The sequence below is a fragment of the Malaya genurostris genome, chromosome 3 (assembly GCF_030247185.1).
Source record: "Malaya genurostris strain Urasoe2022 chromosome 3, Malgen_1.1, whole genome shotgun sequence".
Taxonomy (NCBI): Eukaryota; Metazoa; Arthropoda; class Insecta; order Diptera; family Culicidae; genus Malaya; species Malaya genurostris.
Genome location: NC_080572.1, coordinates 33,112,546 through 33,123,637, shown reverse-complemented (window position 1 = coordinate 33,123,637; position 11,092 = coordinate 33,112,546). Strand labels below are relative to the sequence as shown.

Here is an 11,092-nt window from a genome sequence, read left to right as displayed (position 1 = left end):
CTAGTTCTTCTTCTTTCCCGATTTTGCGCGTTTTCGTGCTGATTTTCAGTTTATTTTTAATTGAAAAGCAACTGAATATACAAATTTAAAACTTCATGTTTTTCGGATATACAGAACTAGTAAATAACCAGATCTTCTTAGAATTCCAACATAAACTGTTGAAATTCACTGGAAATTAACAAAACGGCCTACCTTAGTCAGCATCATCCATTCCTCTAGCTGGAGTGTAGTGAAATGGCTTAAGTCGCCGTCATTTAGATAATGTGGGAAACTTTGACTTCGGCTCGCACACATTCTAGTTTCGTATATGAATAGATATGTTCACTCTGCATCGCTGTGAATAACAGGGACGTCAAATTGCTCAATATGACAACCCGTCATTTTAGAACAGATATCCATTACAGCGTTACAAGTAGCTTAATAGTATATTCATATTAGCGCTGATATCAAGTGGTATACAAATATACTTGATATCAGATGATATCATGTGCGATATCACTTGATATCCCATACAATTTGATGTCAACGCGTATCACCACTTTGGCATGATATCCGGGATATCATCTCGAGTTGTCAAAAATCGCAACTAGCAACACGGATATTGGCATTGAACGCACTCATTTATGAATGTCACTTTGAGAGTGACAATAAACAATCATTAAAATTTCGAATTCTTCAACGAAAACTGGCGTTCTGAGACCATTAAATCGACGACACGACCAGACACTCCGAAGCAAAATCGACATAAAAAGTGTTCGTGAGCGAGTTACCGCCAGTTATCGAATATTGAAAAACCCCTAGGTAATAAAAAAATTATATTTTACAAGCATAGCTGTGGTTGCTACGAAATAGTTGCCATGCACGGCATAATAAACAAACAGGTAATACTTTAAAAGATGTATTATAAGTAAAACAGTTTAACATATATCAAGTTAGGCTAAAATATATTCATTGTAGGAATGTGCCAGTTATTATGGAGATAACAATATGAGGATTTGATGGTGATCTAGCAAAATGGAACATATCCGCCTATTTTTACCACTGAATTTTTCGCTTCCTTTCTACGTATCTATCAACCAGCGCTGCCAACTATACCGATTTCTCGGTATTTATACCGATTTTTGGACTCGATACAGGAATACAGATATGCTCTCTCAAAATACCGATATTTCAATTTTCATACAGATAAATACCGATTTTCAGTTTTTGTGTTGGATTCCATAGGGGTAAACCAGGTCGAGCGACCTTTTTTTTTTTTTTTGGTCGCAAAATCAGTTTTCGCACTAAATTGATGTTTGATTTTTCGAGAAAGATATTGTACAGATAGTTTTTTTCGCCAAATACAGATTTTTGGAAAAAACAGTTGACAGCACTGCTATCAACAATATTTGAATGATAGGATAATGTCCCTGTCAAGCCGCCCACTGATTGTCTCGGCTTCTACTGGCGTCTGATTAAAAATGTACAAAAATTTGGATCGAAAAACATTAGAAATATAAATAATTTAAGTTGTTCTAGTACATTTTCATTAAAAGTAAAAAAAATAACAGCAATCACGATCGGGACTTTTCACCGAATTTCGAAATTGCAGCACATCACCAACATTCGGGGTCATACACATTCATCTGAGTGCCTCAATGGGTTGCAGACCATTCTAGTCTCTCGATAAAATTTTCTTCACTCTTTGAGCATACGTCGTACATAAACGCCAAAGCGGTTAGTATTTAGTTTCGGGTTTGTACGAACTTTAAAGAGATGCTAAGAAGAATACATCTACAAGAATACGTACTATTAATGAACAAAATATATAACTGAAAAAAGTCATAAAAACTCTTAATACCTAAGTAGATCCGCAGTCGACGTTGAGAACTTTCGAGTTGCTCTAGATTGAGCTGGTGCAAAAAAGGAACCGAGAACGATTACTTCAGGCACTATGTCTTGACCAAGAACTTAGACTTAAGCATATCCGCTAGCTGTGAAAAGATAAACAATGGTAACTAGGGTTACTGTAACTGTTATTTCGAAAACAACAATTTCTCAGACCGCGTTGCCAATTTCAAACATTTTCCATAAGATATCATTTTGACATTACCAGTTACTGTGGGGTAGCTCGATTTACGATACAGTTTTAAAAGCGAGTGGCAGGTCGTGTCGTCGATTAAATGCAAGACTTCAATTATTGATTTAATTTTAATAGAGAAAGATAATATTATAGACCTTATATCTAATGAGTGCATTCAAGATGACAATTTGATTGTCAAACGAAATCATTTCATTCATATGTGAACACTTCGACGTGATATGTATTGTGCATGCAGATAAAAATCGGAAGCGACGCCTCTCTCGCCTGATTATGTTGCTCCAGCGAAGTTCACTGTGCACCAATGGTATGTAGACTGTCATGCGATATATTAATCATTCATAATTGTACGAAAATTCACTCCCTTGTAACGTTCATTGTCAAACCCATTGATTCCCGAACATACATTATCAACTTTAAGAGCATTCAGAAAGTAATATTCCATCGTTATGTGCTTCGATAGTGGAGGCAAGACAATGTATTCATTTATGTTGAAGCACGTGGTTCATAAACAAGACAACAAAATATGTGTAAAGTAACATGGTTCTATCAGTTGATGTATAGGAAATGGCAGTTCAACTGACGTCGCTCGGCAACGTCGCTGCGCTGGACTGTCCAGCGAATTGCAGATTCGCTTCGTTCATAATATATTTAACTTTTTCGCGATGTTGGAAGGTAACCATCTATTTGACTCAACGTTGTTCATCTAGACTATTTTTTATTGTGTTGCTAGTTTTCACCCGAAATTAAGTGGGAGCAGACCAGAAGCAAGTAAATATAGTAACAAAACGGGTTCGATTTTGTATTGCGTTGGAGGATGAGAAGTAGGCACAATTATGTATATAGTTTTGGAAATATGCATTAAATCTGCAAACTGCATGAAATTCGCATGAACGTATACAAATCAATACATTACAGGTATTTCTGTATGAATGGCAACTCTGTTGGTAAATGAAAAAAATAAACACAGTCTAGATGACAGACAGGATGTTTTTGATAGGGTAACGTGGCGCCATCATGACATATGCGAGTACTGTCCCAACTAAAGGAATATTCGAAATGACCGTTAAAATGATTGAAGAATCTAATTTGAGTGTCCTGTCTGTTAGTCTGTGCTATAAGAGTATCTGTCGAAATTAGTAAAATTAGAGTGACTATAATCAGAGTGGCGACAGCTGTTCGTTTGGAATGACAGCTTCCAGTTCCAAACGAGCAAACGACCTGTCAATTCAATGTAAAGCTAATGGAATGTTTTGAATTGTTGCCAACATTACGGATGAGATGTCGTCACTCTGGTTATAGGCACTCTAGTCACTCTGGTTATAGGCACTCTAAGTAAAATCTTGTAAATGCCAGATAAATCAGCAATATTGCCAACTCTGCTAACGACAGCTCAAATCCAGTTGTAAACAAGATAAATTTTGTTCCAGTTTGGATCAATTCTGGCTCACGGTGAAATAAAAATTAACTGTAAATTATGAATGTTCCACGAATTGTGATGCAATAATTTGAAAATGTTGACCTCTAAGATAAGTAAGGTGGGAAAAGTGATTATTTGTGGAGCTAAAGGCGTTGGAAAGACAACAATCTTGGAACAGTTAATCTATGGCAATATTACTATTGAATCGGTAGGATAGCTTGTTTTCGCCGCTTTTATTCAGCTTCATATATTATACTGCTAATGAGTAATGTGTAGTGGAAACTGGGAATAACTGGACTTTTATAATTATTACAGTTCAAATGGTTGCTTTAGTTTTGCTCTGTGTTGTGTTAATAATAATACTATCATCCTGTTATATTTTAGGCATGTCTGCTTAATATTCCAAATAATGTGTTACTTTAATTTAGAATATCGGTGAAACATTTAGTTTTGATGTTTTTATTACACAGGAGATACACAGCACGATTGAAGACACTTATGTTGCTAGTGTTGATACCGGAAAAGGAAGTCGGGATACATTGAGGATTTATGACACCGCTGGACTACAAGGAAGTGTTCAACTTCCGAGACATTATCTCAATTATCCTGACGCATTTATTCTTGTGTACGATCCAAGTGACCCCTCCAGTCTTGATATGCTCGCTGGAATCAAAAGTGATATTGATAAGTTCAAGGATAAAAAAGAAGTAAATACAATATTGTAAGAAGCGGTTTGTAGATATGATTAACGATATTCGTTGTTTTGTAGATTTTTGTGATTGTGATAGCAAACATGCGTTCCAGACAAACTCGCTCTAACAGCTCATCTCCAATCAATACCTCCTATTTGCAGCAGCAGATCACCACCGAAGCAATCGAATCAAACCTAACGAGAGCCAACAATTGGTGTGCCCGCGAACGAATCAAACACTATACTGTGAATGCGATGGAAAGAGCTTCTCTTTATGAGCCCTTCGTTCAGCTTGCCAGTCGACTCTATCCGGCTAACAGCAAAAGTAGTTTCCCGCAACTACGTCAATTGACGCAGAAAACATCCAAAGTTGACAATAATTAGGATATAGCGTATACTTCTGAATGTCATGAACCAAATATTTGCAAGCATTTTTCTTGCAAAAAGAGGTGTTTTTTATTTTTTAAGTTCGATTCAAGAAGGTGCATTCGATACACGGTATCATGATCGATATCGATGCAATTTACTACATATTTAAGCTCAATGATCAATCCATGTTTTGACATTTGTTTGATTTACTATTCAATCAGGAATCTAGACTGCACCTTTTTATAGTACTTATCATTTATATTTATTTTACGTTGTATACGTATTCACCCAGTTCATGGTTTCACGCCTTTTTAGTCATCTGCTTCAGATATTTGAAACTTCGTATCTCCTTATTGTACTTATAAGTTGTAATATAAAATATATAGTTTGAATGCAGTGTTCATACAATGAGTCGGTCTGTTTTTTGGGGATGCTGAATATATTTTTTTTTACCTTTTCGGTAGAAATCTCTTTGAAAACCGATTTCTAACTGAGATCCGGAAGGTCGGATGTTATGTACCACCAGGGAAGGCACTGTGGTCCGGATCCACAATTTAGGGGGACAAAAACATTTATGGCTTAGCCTTATACTTTAGAGTCTCATCACGTCTTCAGGACAAATAATCAGTGAAAAATAAGCAATATTTTGACGCCTATGGGCCCTTATTACAGTTCTCACTTCCACTTTCACATCCACTTTATTCATATATCACTTCACTTGATTTTACCTATTATCAGTATCACGCACAGTGAAGTAACCACTGTAGTGATAAAAAAAACATTTTCCCAACAAAACATTTGTTATTTGATATTCATAATAACAAGCTCGTCTAAGAAGGTGACGAGCGATTATAAATACACTCTCCTACTCAATGCTTGATCGGAGAAATAGGTATAAAGCGAGAAGACTAGTGTTTGATGGACAGAGAAAATGTTTGGATATAAGGTATCGGTCGGGTGACGGCCAGGATGTAGATGTACGTGCTACTGTGTTTGACTGGCGTTTAAGAGTGACTAAAACAAGATTCAGAGTGGCGAAATGGTAGCGCGTATGCACGGACTGCATAAGAACGCAGGTTCGAGTCCTGTCTCTGAGCGTATCTTTTTCCAAAAAATTATCTTTTCTTTCCGCTCAGTCATTGCAAAACTGAAGCTGATCTAAATAATTACTTTTTTCGCTGAAGCGACTTTCACGGTAAGAATCTAATTTTACTTCATTTGATTTTCACCGTGAAGAGATACCGATGATAAGAGTCACAATCATTTCACTTGGTTTCACCGTCACCCGGTAATCACCCTCATTCTTGCTTACGGCCGTATGCGATACGTTCGTATTCCCGTTTACATTCAATTCAATCACACTTTTAAACATCGTACATGCATAAAAACAACACCCATCCAACTTTAAACTATCAGTTCTAGTATAGATTTGAGTTGTAATTAAAAATCTTTGATATTATTTGTTATTGGTTGACTCGTCGATTTTGTATCATCATGCTTGCTTACGTCCGTATCGACTATTCGACGAACACATGCTTTCGAACGAATGCGAACAAGTTATTCTTGTTTTCACTCGAACTGCAGACTCTCATAGTAACAGACCGGCGAATACTTCTTTGGGAGCCAAACGAACCGTCAAATTCCTATGCTAGAGCATGGGAGTTTGACGGTTCGTTTGGCTCCCTAAGAGGTATTCGCCAGTCTGTTACTGTTAACTTCGTGCAAAGTAAAAAAAGGCATTTAAAACAGCACTCCGATCAGTAGTATCTGCGAAAAATATGTTGCATTTTCTTGCAATTTTGTCATGTTTTTGATAGTCTACATTTTTTTTTTACATTTAATATAAAATAAAGCATCCATGGCGTATTTTCCATAAAGTACCTAATAGATGTAAAATTTCAAGGATAAAAACTTGGAACCGCGCATATATTCGAAGGCTCACCAGAAATAAAAAACTGTATTTTACTATGACTGCTATGCTTTCTAAATGTTTTATGCAAAACACAAATTTATGATTTGATTGCAAATCACCTTTAGATTCGAAAATTAATTTCGTTGGAACTCAATTAAACTTTTTTCAATGTGTTCGAACGATTGATTCGCAACATAAAACTGACGAATCGAAACCACGGCATTTCGTCTATTCCGTAAACGAGAATGGGACTTTTCGTTCATACGAATGATGTTCGAATACACGTATCGTTTGAAGATAAACTGGCATACATTCTAGCGTTTCGCATATGGTTAATCACAAGATTTAGGCTGATTTCATCAAGGCTTAGCATTTATTTGAAGAAGTTTACTGATATTTGAATATTTTGTGGCAAACGAGTCGCGTTCGAATTAATTCGAGTGAAAACAAGAATGCTTATTCGTATTCGTTCGAAAGTACCCGTTCGTCATATGGTCGATACGGACGTTAACAAGAATGAGGATGATTATTCACTAGTTTGTGTATTTCTAGAACGAGCGTTCTACCACTTTTTACTGTTGAGAATTATCAAATGATAGCGAAACACTTTTGGTAACAAATTTGAAGATGATTTTATTCGAATTCAATTCGTCCACTCTTTAAATACTAACATAGTACATTACCGACATATTAATCATTTCATGCGTTATATTAACACTGCCTTACTGATGATACAATGTACACCGTCCTACTTGACATTAATATATACCCTATACTAATGTGTTTACACGCAGCTTGTAAGTCTACACAAAGGCGAATGTCACAATGAAGCTTTCACAGTAAAGCTTTCATAATTCAGTTGTAACTAGCAGTAATTGTGTAGTGTAGCTTTCAGTGAATGTCAAATTGTTCTTTAACTATTTTGTCTTGTGAAATCATTTATAGTGTTTCACAAGACTTCCGGTGAAACCCTCAACGAGTGAACACGTCGTATCGTGTTAGTGCGGTGACAATTCGAGTATTTCGCGAGAAAGAAAGAATTTTCATCCGTACTTCGGTGACTCCACGTTGTCACATAGCGAGGGTTTCAATTGTAGTCCAGTGAAAAGAAAGTCCATTGGGCTATAAACGAAAACTAACTTGCAATATAGCTAAATCGCTGTGCCATCAACCCAGTAAATTCGAACATCGGACGCATCGTGCACGAAAGCTTTTGATTGCGTTTCGAGCTTACATAGTGTATCGGTAGAACAAAAGAGTGAAGATATACCAAAGCAGAAAGCGGATATCCAATGCTCAGGTGATGAGATATATCGGGGTTGGATTTCCAACCTCAAACATAGGGCCAGAGTTTTTCTGGCCTTAAGAGGCGAATGACCTAAAGGTTAAAGCCTCCATGATCGAGACAAAAGAATGTTTAACACTCTTGCACACCCTATCGGGGAGACGTCGGCTCGAAAATGTCTTGTTTGATATTCCTTCGCTCTGTTTCTCTAGCGATACATAATGTAAACATAAAGCTTTTGTAGGTCGACGCGATTGATGCAAATGGTGCAGAATTGTCCGATGGCGGGCCGATCGAAGCGCTACGATCGGCCCCATATCGTGCTCAATCGGTCCGATAATCGGGCCGATGATCGGACCGATGCGGGTCGACAAAATCCACCGGGAATCGGCGTCTTGTCAAGTGAGGTGGCGCCACCAGAAGTGAAGAAGAAGAAGAAGTGTTTCACAATGTATATTTTAACACTTCCCGTAATTTGAACATTCAATACACTGAATAACCTTCTATGTGTAATTTTAGGTAACCCCTTAGTGAAAGCATCTACCGGTTGGTCGACACTCGCGATGAACTGCAGTTTCAGCTTTCCCTTCTTGATGAGTTCACGAACGAAGAGATACCCGCATGGGCATGGCTGGCAGATGGCTGAATTTTGGCTGGCAGACAATCTGGTTACCGACTGCCTCACCGCTGCCAGACATACAACTCAAACGATACAATCCACCAGGATTTTTCCACATCGAAATCTGACATTTTCAGTGAAGGTGAAAAGATGAAAACGCTCGGCTAACTAAGATACAGGCGACTATGTCACTGACACAATTTTAGTAGCCGTCTGGTGGCCATGGCTGCCCAGGTAGCCAAAATGTCGAGCGGATATTTGATGTCCAAGTGTTTCATCCTTTGATGTGATCTAAGCTCCTGCGCGATGTTCATACATGGAATACTGTCTTCCATTATAACGAATGGTTTTACGACTACATCCAATTCGTAGAGAAGTTGAGTTAGCCACACACCTTTCGTAGCTACACAAAGTGCTATCAGTTCGGCTTCAGCTGTAGATAAGCTGATTGTTGGTTGTCGCTTCGTTGACCACGAAACTAAATTACCGTATAATAGAAACGCGTTTCCTGAGACAGATTTCCTCTCATCACGATCATTTGCATAGTCTGCATCCACAAATCCTATGAAGTCAGGATAATTATTTTTGGTCGAGTAAATGATGTTTGTATTGCTCATTTCTCGTAAATATCGCAGTATTTGCTTTAACCCTGACCAATGCCAGTCAGTAGCGTAATTGGAATATTTACTTAATATGTTTATCGCAACGCAAATATCGGGCCTGGATGTCATCGAAAGGTATTGTAGACATCCTAACAGTTCGGCTGAAAAGTTCGTATCGTTTAATTGAAACACATTTTTTTTTGCCAAAATTCGTTTTTATTATTCAACATAATTGCCATCAGAGGCGATACAGCGATTATAGCGATCTTCCAACTTTTCGATACCATTTTTGTAGTACGATTTGTCCTTTGCCTCAAAATAGGTCTCAGTTTCAGCGATTACGTCTTCATTGCTTCTAAATTTTTGACCAGCGAGCATTCTCTTGAGGTCTGAGAACAGGAAAAACGTCCTGGACGTCCACTGCGTTCATCGTCTTCGGTGCTCATATGACCAGTACGAAATTTTGCAAACCACTTACGAATTGTTGCTTCGCCCGGTGCAGAGTCTGGATAACACTCATCAAGCCATTTTTTGGTATCGGCGGCACTTTTTTCATCAAAAAGTAGTGTTTCATCAACACACGAAATTCCTTTTTTCCATTTTTTTTCACAATAACAAAAGTAGCTTCACTCAAAATGCAATATCTCACAAACTAATAATCAGACAGCTGTCAAATTTATACACGTATCTTTTGAAGGTTGGTACTAACTGAAAATGGTATGGATTTAATTCTAGTGGCGCCCTCTCATAGAAACAATACGAACTTTTCAGCCGATCTGTTAGCAGTTCCCTAAATGGTTCTTCTGTAGTTTTAGCTTCAGATTTTAACCATTTAGCATTAGTATCCAATGATGTCCCCACTGGTGTACAATCACCCATTCCAAACCGTTTAAGTAGCTTTTTTTATATATGTAGTTTGCGAAATTTCAATTGTTTTGTTCTCAAAATTACGATTTATTTCCATACTAAGAAAACGTTTTACTTCTAACATATCTTACATTTGGAATAACTTGCTGAGTTTTTCCTTAATCCAAGAAATCTCTTTTATGGTTTTGCCAATTAGTAATGTGTCGTCTACATAAAGGATCAGTATTCCTTTTTTTTGACTCATATACACAGTTATCATTTTTAATGGTTCAAAGCCAAGTGCTTTCATTGCATCATCAGTGTTTGTTCCACGATCTACTTGCTTGATTTAAACCATACAAACATTTGTTATATATATATATATATATATATATATATATATATATATATATATATATATATATATATATATATATATATATATATATATATATATATATATATATATATATATATATATTTCTAAACTTTCATGTAAAAATGCTGTTTTTACATCCATTTGATGCAATATTAACTTATGCTCATTAGCAAGTGATATAGCAATTCTAACACTTTCTAGCTTGCCAACTGGCGAAAATGTTTCACAATTATCAAATCCAGGACGTTGTGAGCATCCTTTTGCTACCAATCTTGCTTTATATCTGCCATCATCTTTAATTAAAAAAACCCATTTTGAGTGTATCGGTTTCATTCCCTTAGGTACACAGTTAACCACTATCTAAGTGTTATTTTGATGCAATGCAACGAATTCGTCCTGAATAGAACGCTTTCATTCGAGCCAATCTGCAGTTTTCTTAGGATTCTTGATGTTTTGTGGAATCTCTTCATCACACAGTACAGCCGCTTTTGCTGAGTAGTCTGAATACCACGATGGTAATTTCCTTTCTCTTTGACTTCGACGCAATGAATACCCTTCATCACCGTAGTCTCGTTCATCAGCTAGAACTTCGTTAGTGCTTTCATAATCAATTTCTTCAAGTGATTCTTGATCTTCCTCGATGGGCGTACAATCATCTGATGTTTCTGCGCCATTTAGATGTTCATTGTAACTAATAGCGCCTAGAGTGCCTATAACCAGAGTGACGACATCTCATCCGTAATGCTGGCAACAATTAAAAACATTCCATTAGCTTTACATTGAATTGACAGGTTGTTTGCTCGTTTGGAACTGGTAGCTGTCATTCCAAACGAACAGCTGTCGCCACTCTGATTATAGTCACTCTAATAGCGCCCTCTTCTTCTTCTTG

The 11,092-nt window shown here is 37.1% G+C and overlaps 1 protein-coding gene across 1 annotated transcript; it reads left to right on the top strand.

Moving 5' to 3' along the window:
- The first annotated feature begins 3,493 nt into the window (after positions 1-3,493).
- On the top strand, positions 3,494-4,971 carry LOC131434340 (NF-kappa-B inhibitor-interacting Ras-like protein). Its single transcript, XM_058601008.1, has 3 exons — positions 3,494-3,708; positions 3,971-4,207; positions 4,270-4,971. The coding sequence occupies exons 1-3, from the start codon at positions 3,595-3,597 to the stop codon at positions 4,573-4,575; spliced, it is 657 nt and encodes a 218-aa protein (XP_058456991.1). The 5' UTR covers positions 3,494-3,594; the 3' UTR covers positions 4,576-4,971.
- Positions 4,972-11,092: the final 6,121 nt, after the last annotated feature.

Bases quoted from the DNA above. Each gene is read 5' to 3' on its own strand.
- LOC131434340 (XM_058601008.1), top strand. From the start codon at position 3,595: ATGTTGACCTCTAAGATAAGTAAGGTGGGAAAAGTGATTATTTGTGGA. The intron at 3,709-3,970 runs GTAGGATAGCTT...TTTATTACACAG, and splicing joins GCAATATTACTATTGAATCG to GAGATACACAGCACGATTGA. The intron at 4,208-4,269 runs GTAAATACAATA...GTTGTTTTGTAG, and splicing joins AGTTCAAGGATAAAAAAGAA to ATTTTTGTGATTGTGATAGC.